At 34.6% G+C, this 21,782-nt stretch overlaps 1 protein-coding gene across 1 annotated transcript in view; it reads right to left on the bottom strand.

The window, feature by feature from the left end:
* Positions 1-4,152: 4,152 nt before the first annotated feature.
* FAM19A2 (family with sequence similarity 19 (chemokine (C-C motif)-like), member A2) overlaps positions 4,153-21,782 on the bottom strand; it is a 522,282-nt gene continuing 504,652 nt past the window's right edge. Inside the window, exon 5 of the mRNA XM_011925968.1 lies at positions 4,153-6,303. Coding sequence (XP_011781358.1) covers positions 6,292-6,303 — 12 coding nt within the window. The 3' untranslated portion in view covers positions 4,153-6,291. The remainder of the gene's footprint in view (positions 6,304-21,782) is intronic.

Raw genomic sequence — 21,782 nt, 5'->3', positions numbered from 1 at the left:
ACACGAGGGAAATTACCTATCCTTTCTATGCCCCAATTTTCTTATTACAAAATGGTAATAAAAATATTGCCTGTCTCGAGTAAGAGTAAATTAAATAATATATGTAAAATACACAGAAAGAACTTGTGACAGAGTTAAGTACTCAAAAGAGGCTAGCCATTTTTTAAATCTTGCCTATCTTCTTACAAAGATGATGCCAGCTATTCATTTTCACCCTTACTCTGTCTAGATTGCAACACTGATGGACAGTGACACATCTCTACCCATTAAATGCTCTATATTGTGCCTTTACTATCTTTTGAGCTCTCAATATCTAGAATCACCGAAGTTTGTTTCTGATATTTTCTGCTCTCATTGGGAAGAGCAGAAAATCCAGGTCTATCCCTTCTAAGCTCAACAGATAAATCTTGTCTTCTGAAGACCTGTGTATGTCATTCTCTCAGCCCACAGGCCCTTAAGCATTATTTCCCTTGGCCCCACTTTTGAATTTCTCTCTAGTTTCTCTCATCCTTGTTCATTTGTCTCATTGAACAGAAGTATATATTCCTTCTCACACTAACACTTCCATTTAATATTCCCATCATCACCTATTTCTTCTTCCTCCAGGATGTTGATCTATTCCCTTTTTAAATCAATTTCTCTTTTTCCACTGACTGTTTGCCCTTGGCCAATAAACTCTTCTGGCCTCTCCTGCCAGGAAAATATATTCACTTAGTCTGCCACTAAGATTACTCGTTTGTTTTCCTTTCAGCTACACAATTCTTAAAAATAGATAATTTAAATATAACACCTGCACACGTTTCTCTCTTATTTAGCACATGTACCAGCTGGCCTCAAACCCTTTTATGTCATATATGATATGAATATATCATTTTCCATCAACATGATTTTTATGCAATGGAAGAGCAAACAGAACTGTCATACCTTTTGCAATGAAAGAACCACCATTTAATAAATAGTTACCATTAGATTCTGCACTAAGCTCCTTGAATGTATTAACTCATTGAATCCTCACAACAATCCTATAAGGTAGACAATGAAAGCATTTCCATTTTACAAATAAATAAGGATTCTGAACTTAATTTTTTCTCATTTATCTGTTTATGATCTTGGAGCTACAACTTAACTAAACCTCAGTAGCTCAGGCACAAACTTAATCACCTATGTGCTAATCATTACTCTGATGATTGCTCTTTGACCCATGAGCTACTATACTATGAACACTACTCTGTTGAAGGTCACCAAAGGCCTAACTCAAAGTGCTTCTTCCCCGTTCTAACCCCATAAGATTTCCTATGGAACTTCTTCTTTATTCTGCATACATTACGTATTGCTTTCCATCTAAATATGGATACCCCTTCCTTCATGGATTACTGTATTTTACTCCTACACTTTTTATCTCTGTTTTTTCCTGCCTCCTCTTTTGCAGAATAGACACACATACTGTTATTTCTCTCGTATTAAGAAGGTTACATTCCTTTTAAATTCTGCTTCATTGGTATAGCCACTACCTTACTTTTCTTTTTCACTTCCCATTGAAAAAGAAGTCTATATGTGCTAGTTCCACTTTCAAATTTCCCATTCACTCCCCAACCCACTGAATCTCAATTCTACAAGCATTCCATTGAAACTGCTCTTTCTAAGGCCAACAATAATCTCTAATTACAAATCCAATAAAACCTGTTCAGTTCTTATCTAACATGATCTGTCTAAATGTTTCATTGGCACTTTAAACTCAATAGACTTAAAAAATGAACTTATTGTTTTCACCACCTGCCTCTCACCCTGCTTTAGCTCCAAGTTTTTCTCTCATGTTTAGCTTAATTTCTATTATTCCATTTTAGTAGGCTCAGGACCTCCTGTAGTATTCTTCCTCATCTTCCTTTCATTCATTAATCATTTCACCTATCTCATTTCAACCTTGGCAAAAACCTTCATTAGAGGCTCTTAATTCTGGATGCATGCTAGAATCACCTGGGAAACTGTTTTAGAAATACCTACGTACAGACCCTAATCCCAGACCAATTTAGAGAATCTCAGAGAGTTAGTTGGGCATAGACATATTCTAAGGCTTCTCAAGTAATTGAAATTGCAACCAGGATTGAGAGTCATGTTTCATATTTTCGTCAGTCATATAGTCCAAACTCAGACTCTCAACAGCTCTCTCCTAGATTATTTTAATCCTTTCTAATTTCTTTGCATGCCCACAACCTCTCTTCTTTGAGATTTTCAAACACATTTTTGCTAAAATCTGTAAAATACAGCTTTACGGAACATGCATTGCCCTGCCATGTTCACATAACTTCTAGAATAAAATTTAATTGCTTTGCATAACAAATAAGTTCATCCAGGAAAATGCTTAAGGTATAGTGCAGACCATTTAGCAACTTGCAATATATTGGAGAAAAACAAATACAAAAAATCAAAATAAATACAAAATTCTCATAAATCTTCTATGTACCCACTTTCCCATTGGTTAGCATGGTGCCATAAAAACAGAGGGCATGGAGAAAACATCTTCTGAAATAATTTGAAGGACCATTTTTAAGACTAAGCTTCAGTTAACCCCAAAATTCAATCTAGATAAACATGCTTGTGCCTAGTAGGAATTCAATAATTGTCAGTTAATTGTCATATAATTGTACTACTTTTCCCAAACTCACACAGTGCAAATCAAAGCAATGAGAAAGAAATCTGCAAGAAATCTAAATATATTTATTTCAATGTTTTCTTCCCAAAGCATTATATATACAAAACAAGGACAGAAAGGAAGGGAAGGAGTGAGGGAAGGAGGGAAGGAGGGAAGGAAAGGTAGGAAGGAAAAAAGAAAGACCCTTACTTTGATAGAAATAGTAACGTTCTACCATGAGTGCTCTATTTGGGTAGCAGGGACAGAAGATACTCAGTGTATGTCTCTCACAACTTTTCACTTTCTCTAAGCATTGTGTCTGGTATCATCCTAATTCGGCCCATCAAATTAGTGAGTCAAAGTGAGAAAGGGCTGGATAATGAACAAATACAATTTGATTTATTTGTTTCTTTGCATATATTGCCCTTTCATATGGATGCATTATCTATGAATTGAGAAAATCATAAAAACTTTGAAAAGATCAAGTCTCAATCACTCAATTAATTACTATGCTATTAGCAATTATTATCGAAAGTCACAGTTGAATAGTATAGCATTGGTTGTAAATAGTGCAAGTATTGTTGAGGGAAATAAGAACAAAATAAAAATTTCTTTTTATTTTAATCATAGATGCAAATTCTCAGATATCTTCCTACCCATTAATAACAATAGCATATTTGAAATCACTTATAGTACACGCTGATGTTAAAACTGGAAGTTTCTATTGTGTTAAGGCAACAAGAGTATATAAAACTTAAAGTAAAATAAAGCTATAGGATATTATTCCAAAAATAGAGGACTTCAAAAGAATTATCACTAATCAGTTACTCATTGGACCATACTCTCACACTGTAATCTCATCCATGTTCCAGGATATTACAATGGATGGATACCAAGATAAGGATTACACACACACACACACACACACACACACACACACTCATGTGACAACTGGTGAGATCTGAATTAGGTCTATATTGAGTTAACAGTATTACATCAATGTCAATTTCCTGGTTTTGACAATGTTATATGATTTTGTAAAATGTTGTCACTGGGTAAGATGGGGAAAGTTTTCAAAGAAACCCTCTGTGCTCTTTCTTGTAGCTTCCTGTGAGTCTTAATCTATTTAAAAATAAAAAGCTTAAAAAAATTTTTAAAGGTTAAATTATAGTCGTATTTGTGATTTTAATATCTTAATACATATTTTGAAAGATAAATAGGTCATTATCTTTAACAATTTTCATAAAATACATTTTACATATTGCTAGCAAATTATGCCAGTTGTACTCACAGCCAAAATGGGCAAGTAGCACAAGTGTTAAGCATATCTATTTCAACTGTATCCTAGCAAAGAAGCATTCATATATTGGAACCTTGTATAAATGGCAAGATATGCCATGGATCTTTATTAAAAAAAAAGATTGAAGAATTTATGTCATCTTCCCCAGGAATTCAGAGTTTTCCCTGGATAATAACTGAAATGCTTTTAAAATAAAACACAGAAAACAGATCTATAAACGTAATTTATGAAAGACAGTTCATTTTATATCCCAATTTTATTCACCTTTTCTGAATAGTCACAACATTAATCTACTGGGGATAATCTAGTTAGTATATTTGAAATTCCACGTATTCTTTTCTATTATATGCATGTATTACACTTGTATATAATACAGAGTTTCCAGTGTTGATTTAAAGAACATAGTTTAAAAATGAGAAGCATGATCTATAATCTCAAATCTCAAACAAACCTAGGACAAATTCATAATTTTCAAAAAGTATAGCTTTTCACTTGGTTACAAAGAAATCAATGATATTCTAATTGATGCAGAAATTCCAGGACAACTTTTTTTTTTTAATATAATTTTATATAGTCTTGAGCCATTGTGAAAATCCACTCAAAGCCATCAAATTCATTTTATGCATGATTAAAATGGAGGCAGAAAGTCATTTCATTCCATGAACTTATGAGACAGTGGATTTTAGTTCAATGTGAGATGTATACTTTTCAGATTTTATTTTTAACCAATTTTACATTTTTAGTTGCTCTTGCCAGGAAAGTGTCTGAGTAGTGTATTGGTCTTTGAATATTGTCACAAACTAATAGACCAAAGTTCCCCAGGATATATGGGCCTCCATCCTGGAAACCAACGTATGTCTAACTGACCATACCAGTGAGTTTTTAGAATACAAGATATTTCCATACCTTCTTCCATACCACTTTCCATGATGGAAATTCTAACAGGACAATTTATGAAGCATCTTCTGAGTAGTTTAAAATGAGTAAAACACAGAAATCCCCCTCTTTGCATTCCTTCAAACTATAGGTTTACACAATATTGTTATAGAATGGCTACACAACTTTCTTTCTTCTCTCCCTTCATATCACAAATGAAATAAAACAAATGTGGTATAAAATTATACATTCTATAACTTAGGGGATAAAAAGTGCATACATGTTTAAGGCCTTTAAATATTTATGACTTTCCTGTAGAACCAAAACCACAAATGTTAAAATGGCTACAAAAATGTCACAAAATATTGGCCTAACAAATTGTTTGAATAGGAAAACTGTAAGCAAATATTTATAAATTTGAGACTGAGGAAAATGAACAATTTCTTCTATCAACAGATTGAACAAATATATAAGCATTCAAACAGTCATTGGGATCAAGCAAAAGAAAGTCTTTTAAAATGAGATAGGACAGTTTTTTTAAAAAATACTAGAAGAAATCTAAGTGAATAATGTTCAAGCTAAGCAATCAGAAACTCACATGCATCCCTGTCAATTTTGTTGGAACTGAAGGCTACCCAGTAACTTGACTGCTCACTGCTGATTTCTGTGAAGGGAATAAGTAAACATAAAAAATTAAAGAAAAGTTCACTTAAAAAAAAAAAAAACAGAAAGGGAGAGTGCTCTAGAGGTACAAAGTATTATATAATGAAAATGGTAATCCAGTTCTAAGTACTACATATTTGACAAAGAGCTTCAGGAGGGTGTTGTTAGCCTTAGGGAAATATGTCAGCTTGTCTATACATTCTTATATGATTGATTTATTCAGATAACTATTACTTGCCAATGTTATTACCAATGGATATATATTTCCATTCCTTTAACAAAAGCAACTTTAAGATGTTAAAACATGTAGGCTTTCTGAGCTCCAAGATTAGGATATAAATAAAATTGTCTCAGTCTACACCATGCCAGAGGAAAAGTTCTCAAAGGAAATGTCATTAAAGCCATGTGTAGTCCCACTAGCAAATGAACACATCCAGGACAGAAGGACAGTGCACTTGGGATACAGCTTGCAGAAACAAGAAAAGCAGTCACATCTGGAGCCAATAACTCAAAAGGTGACTGTCTCTGACATCACCCTGAAAAAAACAACTCTTCACCAGCTCCGCAGACAGCGACTTCAAATTCTTTTAACAATTTACAAGTGGAACACAGTTCAAATCTGCTGAAATCTTCATGACATAGAAGTTCATGTCTGACTTTTAAAAAGTCTTGATTTCAAGAAGAGGCCATGAAATCCCTTGGAAATAGACTCTTGAGCGCCTCTTTCAAGTGGTATAAAAATCTTCAAGATCACCTCAGGAGTTAATTTTCTATGCGTATGTTCAATGTCATCAGCCTTGAGGATCACTTGATTTCTCCTGGGTTAATGAGTTACCTAAAAAGGAAGAAGAAAATATAGTCAACATTTCATAACATACCGATAATCTTAAAACTAAACACAATTAAAAATCAATTGGTAACTCAAAATGCTGGTGTTTGCTATTCAAATACATTGCTTGATTTTAAAGGACTACCAGATGCAGGTATTTCTACCATATAAAAATATACGGTTTTTCTCATTATCATCTCACAATATTTTTAGAGTCACTTGCACAATTATCCAAATGAATACTACTGTGGCTAGAATTATCCCAACTGGTGACAACAATACCCCTCTCAGACCCAGAGAGTGATTCTGGAATCCTTGTTTTTTTGCATAGGCTTAGTGGTCATAGCCTAAATATCATAAACACATCATACTAGGCCTCCGTGAAGAAAGACCTTTGTTCCCAACAAAATAGCCACATCATATTCTCAAAAAGCCCTTGGGGATTGGCTCCATAAAGTTCATTTCTGAAACAGTTTAAAAATTGAGGGCTTATTTGAGTCAATTATATTTTGAAAAAAAATCTGTTTATGGGGGACAAAAATATATGGAGAGAGAAACAATAAGGAATAGAAAAATGTTGTACCGAATGTTAAAGGTGCCCCAAATTTTTCATAAAATTGGTAAGAACATACTATTAATGCTATTTTAAGTATCACTCAGAAACATTCATACTAACTTCACACCTACCAAAGTCCAAAGACCATTTGTATACAGGAAAAAAGAATAATAAACAGATAGAATACCTGATACATATATACATACATATCTATATATGCATAAATACAGAGGAAAACACACAGAGAGAGGGAGAAGGAGAGAGGGAGAGGAGGGAGGGAGAAGGAGGGGAGAGGAAAACAGATTTTGAGAGAGAAGGAGAGGATAGAGGGAGAAAGAGGGGAGAGGAAAAGAGATTACTGACACAGCAGAAATTGAGAGATTTCTTCTGTGTCAATAAATTTCTAATTCTACTCTAATATCAGGCAGGGTATTTAGAGAATTACCTAACAGTTCTTTTCTAGGAATGGCTAAAACGAAAAGCGATTTTAAAAAATTATTGTTGAAACTTTGATTTTATTCTGTTACGTGACATTGTTACTTGTCCTTTGAAAAACATTAAAAAAGTCTTTGGTTTCATTGTTTTCTGATCAATTATAAAAAAAAGAATATATTAAACAAAATAATAAGCTAGTTCTAGACTTCGCTATGGTTGGTCTCAAATTATATTACCAAAGGGAGATGCCACAAAAGGCAGAAATGTGTTTTCATGTATGGAGGCAGTCATCTTACTTCTGTCTCAGTGGTCTGCTAGCACTCCCAAGGAAGGAGTCCTTTGCCTATGTATCTGAAGTATCTTACTTCCCAACCATGGAAGAAGTTGAACCGAGGATGGAGGGTTGGAAACACATGAAGAGCCTACTGAATCTCTGAGACTCTGGGAGCAGGAGATATCTTAGGCGTAGCAGTGATCTCATTATCAATTATCAATTATCAATCTGCCTGCCATTCAGGAGTCATCATATACAATTTCTGTGAAGGACTTCCAAATTGAGAATGAACGTGGACCATATTTTCAAAACTAATGCTGAAAAGACAAGAAAAGAGAGAGGAAGATATATGTGTGTGTGTGTAAAAGACGGAGAGAGGAAATTGAGAGAGAATAAGTGGTTTAGCCTCTGCTGCGGCTCGGTACAGCCACATGGAGAAACATGGCGGAAATGAACTGGATGAACATGGTGCCATGACTCTATGATCGCAAGAGACATGTCCTCTTGATCCACTTCAAGCTCAGGTTCTAAGTAATCTATTAATGAGTGTAATAGATGCATTCCTATATCTTCATTTCAAGCTAAATATTTGACTCTACTGGTTTATATAAAGTAGAGAAATGATCCTCTCAACTATTTATATATTAAAACTTTATTCTTATATAATTTTGAAAATAAACATCTAAATTAAAAGTATAGTACAAAAGGCTTATGAAACTAAAACAAATCTTTCTCCATTTCTGTAGAGAAAAAAATATATATATACACACATAAACATATAAACACATATAAATAAGGAGGTTACCCATATCCTCAAAAACATCATAAACATACATTTTTATGATGATATCTTTCTATCAGCTAACATAATTGCTAGAGAAACAAAATTTAAACATGACTAAAAGAAGTAATTGTCTAAATACATATGGATTACAGCATAATTAAAGCAACCTATTCTCACACCTAACTTTTACACAGTATTCCTGGATTACTAATTTTAAAAATATCCTAGCATATCTTATGAGATGAATAATAGGATATAAATCATTTCTAATATCAGATGAAAGTGTACAATCTAATACTTGATTCTTTCTATTATTATTTGATTTTGATAAGGGGACACATGGTGGTTTGGCATCAAGAGCTCTGTATTTAGGCCAGAATGGCAGTACTGCCATGAAGATCAAGTATTATAATGTTATTCAACACCTAGTTTCGTCAACACTGAACAACTATAAAAATAAAAGGTCTGGATTTTAGGAGGGATTTTTTTTTTTTTTTTTTTTTGCTTTTGAACGTATAAATCTTTAACAAAACAGCCACTGAAAGTAGAATGAAAGAATCACACTGTTAAATAAAGTTTAGCCTAAAGCTTCTTCCTTACATATTTTAAGTTTGACCTAAAGCTATCTCTGTACATCATAAACTGTAACCTAAATAGAGGTATAAACTACACTGTAGGCTACTTTTACGCCAATCACCGAGTTTTGGCCAATCAAAGGTAGCCAAACTGTTCAAACTGTGTTCAAATAAGGCAGATGCTGAGCTGTAACCAATCTGGCTGTTTCTATACCTTACTTCTGTTTTCTGTATGTTACTTTCCTTTTTCCGTCTATGAATCTTCTACCACGTGTCTGTGCCGGAGTCTCTGAGCCTACTCTTGGGAGACTGCCTGATTCACAAATTGTTCTTTGCTCAATTTAATTCGGCTAAAGTTTTTCTTTAAACAACACTAACAGACATTCATGCAAGTTTAGAGAACTACATTGAAGGAATTAAAGCCTAACTAATGACTCATCCTTTTCAACACAAAATAAAGATGAACATGTATAAATATCTACCAGCACCCTCCCTGACAATCTCAAGGTTTGCACTAAACAAGATTGGAAAACCAAAGGTTTAGAAATATATAGGAAAATGATTCTAAATCTAGGTACATTATCACCAAGTAAAAAAGCTTACTATGCAAGGTCCAAATACTATTTGCAGATAAAATTATTACCTAAAATTAAACAAAAAAAATCAACCTTTTATAATTTGTATGCTTATTTAAAATAAATCTGAGTGACCCGAGTTTAAATTCTGGCATGCTAGTGGGGGAAACATATTTTAAATGTCATTTTACCTTTTATAGACTCTAAACTAGAACATCTTGATATGCAAGATTTGCTTAAGCAATATTTATACAATCCAACATTTTATAAAGTAAAAGTAATCGTTAATATACCAAATTAAGCATTGCCATATTTTTAGAACTTAAATAACATTCTTTCATTCAAACCGTATTTTTTGGAAGAGGCCAAGCACTAAGTTTTACCTTCTCAGGAAGATTTTTGGCAAGTTTTCAGTAACTAAAAGCAGGAGGTTGCAATAAAATCAGTTTTACAGGATGGGAAATAGCATTTGCTACCATGATTGCACACTATCTTCTTGTTCTGAGGGCAATAGATATAAAATACTGCATGAGGGAGAGAAATGGCCCTACGATTGTTATGGTTATGCCTTGAGCTTCATGCGCTATAATCACTATCTCAGTAAATTTGCCTTTCCAAAGGCAACATTTTACACAGCTGTTCTTTTTTACGCAAATCTTATTTGTGTGTGCCGCATACCAGCCAGTTTGGTAAGTGAAACTACCGGGCTGCTGAACACATATAAAATGCAGAAATTATAATAATAGTTTTTCTGTCACAAGCAGGAAGCTACCCTAGTAGCAGTCAACCAGGATGAAGATGCTAATCTGGTAACATTAAGCACAAAGTAGTAATTATTTAAGATTCAGGGCACCCACTTATCACAGACCAACAAAACAATTATAGGGCCCTGATTAGATTTCTAAATAACTCATGCTAAAATCATGTTTTTAAGTCTGTTCAACAATTTAAATTGAGAAAATAAAACCTGATTAATAACATATGATTTAAGTGAAATTTGAAATTAGGTGAACTCAATTATTTATACTGTTTCCATTTTATTGTTTGAGTATTGTGAAATTTCCTCTGCCAATCTTCAAGTTAAAGTAAATTACAAAGTTGGAAGGAAATTCAAGAATCTATTCTGTCCTTTTACAAAATTCTTAAAATTCTTACAATCATTATATTGAAGTCTAAAATTCCTTCTTCCCCCTGTTCAAGTCCTGCTGACTAGGTTATCCGCAGGAGATAATATATTATGGTGAGAGGCATAATAACAAATAGCTCAGACTTTGTTCGGCAGACTGCCCAGGTTCAAATCCTTGCCTTATCACTTTCTAACACTATGGGGTTGAATACATTATTTAAACTCGCTGACCCTTGGCCTCCCTATGTGTAATATGCTATTTTGATTAAATCAGATAATCCAGACAAAGTGCTCGTCCCAGTAAATGCCTTTTCAATATTAGTAGATGGTAGAAGTAGAAATTCTCAAACAAGATACAAAAGGTGATACATAAGATACCTATTGGAGGGAGGTATTACTTCTTGTTTCTCTAAAAATATTGACTTAATTTTCTGTTGCTTACCGTGATTCATCTTGCAATTATTTCTTTTCTTGATCTTGTTATGTTAATAATAAAAGTCACATATTAAAAATGAAGCACTGGCCAGGCGTGGTGGATCAGGCCTGTAATCGCAGTGCTTTATTTATTTATTTATTTATTTATTTGTTTATTTATTTATTTATATGAGACAGAGTCTCGCTCTGTCGCCCAGGCTGGAGTGCAGGGGCGCGATCTCGGCTCACTGCAAGCTCCGCCTCCTGGGTTCATGCCATTCTCCTGCCTCAGCCTCCCAAGTAGCTAGGGACTATACGCACCCATCACCACGCCCAGCTAATTTTTTTGTATTTTTTTTTAGTAGAGACAGGGTTTCACCGTCTTAACCAGGATGGTCTCAATCTCCTGACCTCGTGATCCGCCCTCCTCGGCCTCCCAAAGTGCTGGGATTACAGGCATGAGCCACTGCACCCGGCCAATCCCACTGCTTTAAAAGGCTGAGGCAGTTGGATTGCTTGAAGCCAGGATTTTGAGACTAGGCTGGGTAACATGGCAAGACCCCCCAGACTCTACAAAAAAAAAAAAAAAAAATTAAAAATTAGCTAGTCATGATGGTGCACACCTCTAGTCCCAGCTACTCAGGAGGCTACAGGGAGGATTGCCCGAGCCCAGGAGGTCATGCCTATAGTGAGCTATGATCTCGTGATGCACTTCAGCCTGGATGACACCATGAGACTGTTTGGGGAAAAAAAAAAAAAAAAACTGTAAAACTAAAAATTAAGAATAAAATGAAGCACCACTTTGATGTTCCCTGAAGGTAGGCTACTTGTTTTCAATGCTCAGTTCTGCTAATGATTTACCAGGTAAAACAGAAATACTATTAGCATCTGCATCATAGGACTGTATGAGCTGAGAAGTAAACGAGTTAATAGATTACCTGCTTAGAATAGTTCGAGGAACCTAAAGAGTGCTAAAGAAGTATGAACTATTATTATTCAGATATGTGTAAATTTTTAGCCATCCAAATGTATTAAATTCCCAGGTTTTGCCTCTGATTGTTTCTGCACATATGTTACTAGTCTTCTCTGATAACATAATTCCATTTTTTTCTAACTCTTTGTCTTTCTAATAAACCAGGTGCCATTAGACTTTGCATAAAGGATACAAATTTAGGAAGTTGGCACTGCATTTTATCTATGCTTAAAAAATAAACAGGATATTACTATGCCAAAAGAAAATGCAGATTTGCAAATTTCCCTATTCTTTATTGATGGCTCCTCTGATATTATTTTTCTTTGAGTTCTACCCCATATCCCAGATATTTAAAAATCTCAGTTGTTCCATTTGCCAGTCTACAATGTATTTGTGAAATCACTGCCAAACCTCCACAGCACCAATATAAATCTTATATGATATTAGCTTAATTTAAAAAATTGTCTTCTCCAATATGTTCATTAAAATCTTGTCATGAGGAACTATTAAACAATATTTATATAATAGAACTGAAAATGAATTATGAACAGTAGAAGTGAAAATGCATTATGAACGTTGCAGTCAATTTCATTTTAAAAACAGTTAAAATTTCACTAAAATATCCATGTTATTACATAAACATTTATTTTTGGACTGATGAGCACTCTTTAGTTAAACAACTGAAAGACAAGGAAATGTGGTAATACTTCTAAGAAGAGGCAGAAGGATTAAATGCAGTGCATAGTCAATCCTTTTAAGATGGCTGCTTAATAACATCACAAATAGGCACATTTTTACAATTTCAAACTAACTTTACAATAAATTTAACTTATTAAAGGTAAAAGGGAGAATAGAATACCTTCATCATCCTAAGTGCTGATTTGAATGAACTCTTCCTTTCTTGGAATATAATCACTGCTTCACTGCAAATGTATTTTTTTAATGTAGCTCTCACAAGTACATGAAATAAACTCTTGCTTCACTTTTTGTGTACTAAATATGCAATTAAAACATCATTACTCTGCAGTAGCAGGCTTTCTCATTTAAGCTTGAGAAAAGCTGCCATTACATTGGTTGTAACTATATGTGAATGTACTTGTCATATCTTAAAGTACTTCATGCAATGAGGTATTACGAAATGAAAACACTTATTGGTCTGGGATATTCATGCATGAGCAAGCTGACCAGACAGCTTTCAGGTAAGGTAAGGCACTATAAGACAGTGATATATGAATCACTTTTATAAATCTACTCACTTATGTGAAAATTTAGCCTATATTTTACTTTCATGATGGAAGTGACCCCTAGAAACCTGAAAACCATTGGATTTTCATACCACAGCTTAGTTTTACCTCTAAAGGACTGCTTTCACTAGATTGGCCTGAACATTTATTTTAACACTTTGAGATATGTTTAATACTTCAGCTAAGATCAACATTACCACTAAAGGACCTTGAACTATTCTCAGTTATCTATTTTATAAATTCTTGAAAAATTTAACAGCTTTGGGTGAGTGGAAAGAGTAATCTGAAACAACAGCATTTCTGTAGCTAACTGATTATATTTAGGTATAAATCAGTGTGAGTATCAGTGTAGGAAGCAAAAAAAGAAAAGATTTTTCAGACTTGACATATAATCTTTCTAGACTTCTGGAAAGAAATAGAATACCAGATATGCCTGAAGGGGAGAGCCTTATTCTGCTAGTCAGGAGACCAAGGTTTTATACCAGCGTTACTACATGCTAGTTGTAGAACTTTGGATAAGTCACTTTTAAAAGTCTCTGAAACTCGAGTTTTTATCTACCAAGCATATTGGTTGGAGTCAGTGAGGTTCTAACTCACTTCTTGCCTCCAACTACTATGACCTTTCTTAAGAAACACTACTTCTAAATGGGATAAAACGTTCTGATCACCTAAATTCTTCAGTGGTATAACCACTTTGAAGACTTCATTTTCTAAAAGGCCGAATCATTATATTAGAATGCAGAACTAGTGAGCTCCTACCACATACATAACATCTGTCAATGGCTTTCAGCTTCCTATGCTGTGTAAATGAAGATCTTGACTGGAAATGAATCTTTTGAACAGATGGACCTGCGCTGTTTCTTGGAACTTTGAAAGCTGTACAGTGTGCCTGCCATGAACTCTTCTACGTGACTCATGGAAGTAGATGACTGCTTGCATTGCCATTATGCGCATTCATTCACTCAGAAGCAGATCAGCCATTTCTCTCTGGATGACATTCAATGCTAGCAAAACAAAGCATTTCCTGATTTTTAAGTAGCTAATAAATTCCTTTGAAACTTTAAAAAACATTCGTTAAGACAAGACTTTGCTTTCCCTTCCCTTGGTACCCCAATACACACACACTGTGTTTGTTTCAGGTGCAGAATCACACACACAAAATTAAGAAAATGGTGAAAGTCAACAACATACGGAATAAGGAGAAATCTCTTGAAGACACCCAAAAAATCCTTAAGTCAGAAAAACAATTATTTTAAATGCCTCCAGGAAATCTGAGCAGACTTTTTAAGATATTAATTCTATATGCCAGCATAGTTCATACATTTTTACAGACAGTTGAGATTCTGAACTCAGTTCAAAGGTACTTTACCTGCTAAATTTGACATTAAATTCATTTTTTTAGACTAGCCTCTCATTTGTAAGAGTAATTTGAATTGATAGTTTTTATCCACTTTCTGCCAGAAAGCTTTACTTGATAAGTTTCAATCTGGTCAAGAATCATTCTCCTCAAGAATTCCAGTCTCACTACAGAAGCTTTAAAAATTGTACTTTAAAAAATGAGTTTAAGATAGTTGGAGTTAGGGGTGAAGAAGAGCTGAAACTTGGAAGATATTCCTTTTAGTAGCCTAGAGAGCATTTTCTCTTCACTTCTTTGTTGGTTTGTGTTACAAATACAAATGGCTCTTAGGGACAACCTTTCCTTGAGATACTGAAACCACCTTTGCAAAAACTGTATCAGGGAGAAAATTATGGCAGCTGGGGGGATCCAATCTAGATAAACCCTATCTTGTCGTTGGTATCCAACCTGATCTTAATTATTTCTGGGTTTAAGCCAAGCTAACTTTGGAAGACATTCAGTTTATAGTTTAAGTAATAATAGGCTTTCACCAAAACTCAATCACCTTTGTAAAGCTAAGGAAAATCACCAGGCTAGGAGGATACAGGAGCCTGAATTCTGCTAAGGCATAGACATAAACAATTGCCAGCCATTGTTCTGGAGGTCATAATGGATACAAATTCTCCAATTACTCCGACAGATAACATCACTGTTGTAGAACCTAATTGGGGTCTTTTGAGATATCTTTCAGGGTTTTTGCATGCCTGACACCAATGGACCCACCAACTGCTCCTGTGGCCCCACCCAGAAGCAATTCAGCCTGGAGGAGTACCATTTCCCACACCTGTATGACTGCATCCCCAACCAACAGCAGCAAGCAACCATTTCCTAGCCACTCCCACCCCTTCCCCCAAACTATCTTTGAAAAACCCTAGCCCCTAGATAATCAGGGAGTTTGATTTGAGTAATAATTTCATCTCCTGTGTGACGTGGCTGGCCTCTCATTAATTCAATTCTTTATTGCAATGCCATGGTCTCTATGAATTGATTTTGTTTGTGCAGCAGGCAGGAAGAACCCTTCGGACGGTTACACACCTGTCTGAATGAAGAATATGTTGCTGTCACTTAAAAGGACTTGACCTAACTTGTGGAAAGACAAAAGTAGTATCAGCAGTTTTTGAGAATATGCCAGAAGCAGCACATGGAGATGGAGCATTCTCTCCTCTCCATCCCTATCCTCTTCCATAAAATTAAGAGACAATCATTCTATATGTGGTAAATCTTGTATTAAAAAATCCCTTTCCATAAATTTCAAACTGAAATCAATTTTCTGAAGGTTAGGGCAACATAGATGGTGATGTTTACCATGTTGGGTGCTTTTGCTTTATTTTTTTCTTTTTTTCGGTTTCCTAGATGTAATGCTTTTTGGACTTTTCTGATAACAAACATCATAGTTCAGTAATCTTGAATTTCCAAAGTTTACCAAAATATAAATGCTTCAGTCTAATTATTTGTAATGCTTAGATGCAGGTATGAAATAATATTCAATTATGGGGCAATTTAAATATATAAAGAATGGACCATTAGGTAAGAATGCAGCCTTAATTGGTTCATGGAGATAAAGTGCAAGTCTGATGGCTCAGTACTTTTCATGCTTATTTCCAAATAATAGTGCTTTGAACACTAACAGAAGTCCAAGAATACACCCAGATTTTTGTAGTATCCATTTCCTATTTCGGGGAAAACAATACTGCAGAGCCATTGTAGGTGACATACATAAAGGCTCTTTATGGCCAATTCAGTGTATGAGCTTCACATCAGTTTAAAGAATGATGCCTCTCTCTACTTTTTAATAACAATAATCCAATGCCTTTCTTTACTGACCACTGAGGCAGTCTTGCCTTCTGACTCCTTAAAGCTGTACCAAGTTCATTGTCTCCCTCTGAAATCAGGGGCACTTAAATGCTAATGGTAACCACAAGAAAGAGTAGGTCATAGTTAATCCTGTTAGCATCATGTACACACCTGCTGCTTTGTAAGCAGTAAACCAAGACGGGAGCTCATTTCTGGAGTTGTTTTGAATCTTTACTTCTCAATGAAACTTCTGTCCCTTCCTTAGAATCCGACCAACACTAGGATTCGCCACAACTAGTGCTCCAACATGGAGCCAAAACTTTTTTGAGTGTGGAGAAATCAAAAATTGTCATCAGGCACAGCAGAAACCTTCTCTTTCTACTTCTCCATTCGAACTTGAAGAGTTTTACACGTTTGCCTAAGGAACAAACACATGTCAGGCACTCCACTGTTTAACAGATTATTACAGAAAGCAAACCTGGGAGAAAGGGGACATTACAACAAGCATAAAGGGACAACAAGACAATAAGGTCCTTTACCTCCAAAAAAGCTCACAATGGGGATAGGTTTGTATCTCTCTTAGAAGATTACATAATCTTGGTACATCATTTTTTAATTACAAAGAGACACACCTTTAAATGGGACTAAAATAAACAGTTTTTACAAGAAATTAAAAAAAAAAGGACAGTAAGCATTTCTTGTGAATATTTGGGGAGCATTCTGCACAAACCTAAGAAAAAAGTTCATTAAAAGCAAGGAAGAAAGTACACAGAAATCAAGAGATAGTCATTTAATCATAAAAGTGTAAAATAATTATAGAAACAATATTAGGTAGTAATAATCAATTATAATTCAAAGATAAAATATTTGTGATCTTAACCATTCACAGCCTTGCCTGATCATCCATGCCTAGAGTAATTTGTAATTTGCTGAGGCAGGAATTTGAACCATACACACTTTAAGGGTGATAAATGGAACCAAGCCATTTAACCAACATATAGGTCTAGTCACCCCTGGGTGGCATTCATTTTTCAAGTCAACTTTGTTGCTCTCTAATCACTATTAATTATGTAATCCTCATTAACAGATAGAATGAGATTCATGACATTTTTCAGTTGTAACTTATGACGTTTTATAGATATAGATAGATGTTTAAAAGTGTTATTGGTCAGGTGTGGTGGCTCATGCCTGTAATCCCAACACTTTGGGAGGCCAAGGCGTGTGGATCACCTGAGGTGGTGAAACTCCATTTCTACTAAAAATAAAAAAAAATTAGCTGGGTGTGGTGGCGGTTGCCTGTAATCCCAGCTACTCTGGAGGCTGGGGCAGAAGAATCGCTTGAACCTGGGAGGCAGAGGTTGCAGTGAGCTGAGATCACGCCGTTGCACTCCAGCCTGGGTGACAAGAGTGAGACTCTGTCTCAAAAAAAAAAAAAAGTTTTATTTATACACTGTTTTCCAAAGTACTCCAGTGATATCAAAACATACTATTTGAATTTCAAATATTTGAATAATAATTCAGTAGTTGACAGAAAAGTATGAGTAACAATAAATAATAAATCATATGCAAATTGATTTATTATATTATCACTATTATATTATCACTATCACTATTAAATCACTATTATAGTGATTTAGGCTCTGACAATAGAGGGGTTTTGGTTGTATAAGTTAAAAGTAAAGTAAAGCACTTTCTACATAAATTTGAGAGGTTGGAATAGTTAAAACTAATAGCAACAAAAAAGACTAATCATGTAATTAGTAGAAAAATATATTTTCCAATTTTGAAAATATTTGTGTTATTGAGCAATTAGAACAGACCCCTGTTTTCTTATCCTGCTAATCCTGGCCTCTCCCTCCTAAACCAGAAAATGTAAGATTTAAATGATGATTTGAGGAAGAGTGGAACTTTTGTATTCTGGCCACAGAGTCAAATCTAGAGACCTTTATTTAGATATATCAAAGCCAACACAGTTGTGAAGTGGGTCAGTGTTATGACTTGCAGTGGACACATGCAGCTGAAGATAAATCATAAAGACTGAGAAAATTTAGAAGAGTTTCAGTTTTTTTTTTTGTTTTTTTTTTTAAGAAAAAGCAAGTCACACTTGGAGAAATACATCATCTACACACTTCCAATCCTCCATTTTCTTTATGTTGTTCAAAAACATAGAAATGTTTTCAGGGACTTTAAAAAATTTCATATATACCCATTTAATACTTTAAGAGTAGAATAACTTTTTCCTATATGTCTTATCTCTAATCAGTTTCTAATCATCTTTCTAATCTATTTCCTACTCTCGGTCTCACTACTACACTCTTTATTCTACCTGGTGTGTATAATTGCAATAATGTCCTGACTTGTCTTTTTCCTTGATGTTCCTCCTCCTCTTTGCAACCATCATCCTGAAAAGAAAAATCTACAATACTCTCCTATTACAGGAAGAAACATAAACTTATTTATGATATATAAGATCCTTCATGATTAGACACCAAACACGCAGCTTCATCTCCCCTTCTTCCCAATGCCTCCACAAAGCATGCATGCTCCACTCTCGTCACGCCTATGTAATTCTAAGACTTGATGTGCCCATTCATGTCCCCTTATCTTTGTGTTTGTTTTAGCTTCAACCTAAAATATACTGGTTTCAAACCCCAGAAGAAATGTGGCCACTTCACGATTTATCCAATCAGCACTTTGTCATAGTTCTAAGATATACCTCATCACATTATGATTATTAATCTGTTTCTCTCACTAAAATATGAGGTATTGGAGAAAAATAGTATTAGCATACATTTTGTTTCCTCAGTGCTAAGCAGCATATCAAGCACATACATGATGCCTGATATTTATTAAATGAAAGATTGAAACAATGGATGCATGGAGAGATGAATAAATAAATGAACACGTGAATGAATTAATATAAGGAAAAAGGTGATAAGTAATTTCAGAAGAAGGAAAGCTAGAATCAATATTTAGATTCTCTGTAAACAGTAAGGGGGGTGATTAGGTGACCCAAAGGGTCAGTTCCTCAATTTTTAATTTTTCTAGGATTATCCCTATAATTCTGCAGTTTCAGAATTTGAAATTATAGATATGTCCCTGACATTCAGCTTCACATTTTCACCTCAATATTTAAATTTATTCTCATTTGGAAAAGGTCTGATTTTAAAAAACAAAATTAATTCATGAAAATAATAATGCAAGAAGATAATAGCAATCTGTGATGCTCTAATTGGTATTAGACTAATCACTTGGGATGTGGAAAATGTCCAAATGAATGCATCAAGGTTGATGCTGGCATATTCATTACAGTTAATATTTCAGTTAGAAGCTATCCTATTAAAAAAAATACCTATCTCCTGAGTAATTTCCATACAGCTGCTTAACACTGTCAGGAAATTTTTCTCATGAAATATTTCATGAGACAATTACCCTACACCAAGGAATTACATGCTCACTTGACATCAGATATGGTGGTGCAAATGAAATAGCATCAAATTTCCTATAATGGAACACAGTAAACAAATAGCACAATGATTGGTTCACCATTGCCCCCAAATAATATTGTGCATGCAATCACTTATGTGCACGCACACAAACAGAATTATGTATTCTATATATTACAGTTCAGGATGCCTGACCTAGCTCCTGCTTTTTTTTCCCCTATCAAATCTGGAGACTGGTATTTTTAAAGCCAAATAGAAGCTAATTTTTTGGTGTATGTGGGCATGGTTTTTATTTTTTATTGTTGATACTTTGCTTTGGGGTTTCCCTCTCATAATCGTTTCTGAATGTGGAACTGCATGAACAAAGGGAAGACATACTTTATATATTTTTTTATTTTATTTTCTCTTTCTTTTCTTTCTCTCTAATTTCAATATTTCAATACTTTTGGGGGAACAGGTGGTCTTTGGTTATATGGATAAGTGCTTTAGTGGTGATTTCTGAGATTTTTGTACACTCATCACCCAAAGAGTGTACACTATACCCAGTGTGTAGTCTTTTATACCTCACCCCTCTCCAGTCCTTCTCCCTGAGTCCCCAAACCTTATTGTATCATTCTTATGCCTTTGTGTCTGTACAGCTTAGCTTTCACTTATAACTGAGAACATACGATGTTTGGTTTCCCATTCCTGAGTTACTTCACATAGAATAATGGCCTCCATCCAGGTCGCTGTGAAATGCACTATTTCATTTCTTTTTACGGCTGAGTAGTATTCCATTCAATTTTCTTTATCCATTCATTGATTGATGGGCATTTGAGCTGCTTCCATATTTTTACAATTGCAAATTGTGCTGCTATAAACATGCATAGGCAAGTGTCTTTTTCATATAATGACTTCTTATCCTCTGGGTAGATACACAGTAGTGAGATTGCTAGATCAAATGGTACATCTACTTTTAGTTCTTTAGGGAACCTCCACACTGTTTTGCACAGTGGTTGTACTAGTTTACATTCCCCCCAGCAGTGTAAGTGTTCCATTTTCACCACATCCATACCAATGTCTATTATTTTTTGATCTTTTAAATTATGGTCATTCCATTGTGGTTTTGATTTGCATTTTCCGGATAATTAGTGAGGTTGAGCATTTTTTAATGTTTCTTGGCCATCTGTGTGTGTGTGTGTGTGTGTGTGTGTGTGTATATTTGTAAATATATGTGTGTGTATATATATATTTGTAAAAATATGTGTGTGTGTGTGTGTGTGTATATATATATATATATATTTGTCTGTTCATGTCCATAGCCCACTTTTTGATGGGATTGTTTCTTGCTGATTTGAGTTCCTTTGTAGGATATTAGCTTTTTGTTGGATGCATAGTTTGCAAGTATTGTCTTCCACTCTGAGTTGTCTGTTTACTCTGCTGATTATTACTTTTGCTGTGTAGAAGCTTTTTAGTTTAATTAAGTCCCATCTATTTATCTTCATTTTTGCCACATTTGCTTTTGGGTTCTTTGTCGTGAACTCTTTGCATAAGCCAATGTCTATAAGAGTTTTTCTGAGGTTATCTTGTAGAATTTTTACGGTTTCAGGTCTTATATTTAAGCCTTTGATCCATCTTGAGTTGATTTTTGTATAAGGTGAGATATGAGGATCCAGTTTCATTCTTCTACGTGTGGCTTGACAATTATCCCAGCACCATTTGTTGAATAGGTTGTCCTTTCCCCACTTTATGCTTTTGTTTGTTTTGTCAAAGATCATTTCACTGTAAATATTTTGCTTTATTTCTGCGTTCTGTATTCTGTTCCATTGGTCTTCATGCCTATTTTTATACCAGTACCATGCTGTTTTGGTGACTACAGCCTTGTTTGAAGTCAGAAAATATGATGCCTCCAAA

The sequence above is a fragment of the Colobus angolensis genome, unplaced genomic scaffold (genome assembly GCF_000951035.1).
Source record: "Colobus angolensis palliatus isolate OR3802 unplaced genomic scaffold, Cang.pa_1.0 Scaffold67, whole genome shotgun sequence".
NCBI classification, from domain to species: Eukaryota; Metazoa; Chordata; class Mammalia; order Primates; family Cercopithecidae; genus Colobus; species Colobus angolensis.
The sequence above is the reverse complement of the archived record's forward strand: the minus strand, read 5'-3'. Positions and strand labels throughout refer to the sequence as shown.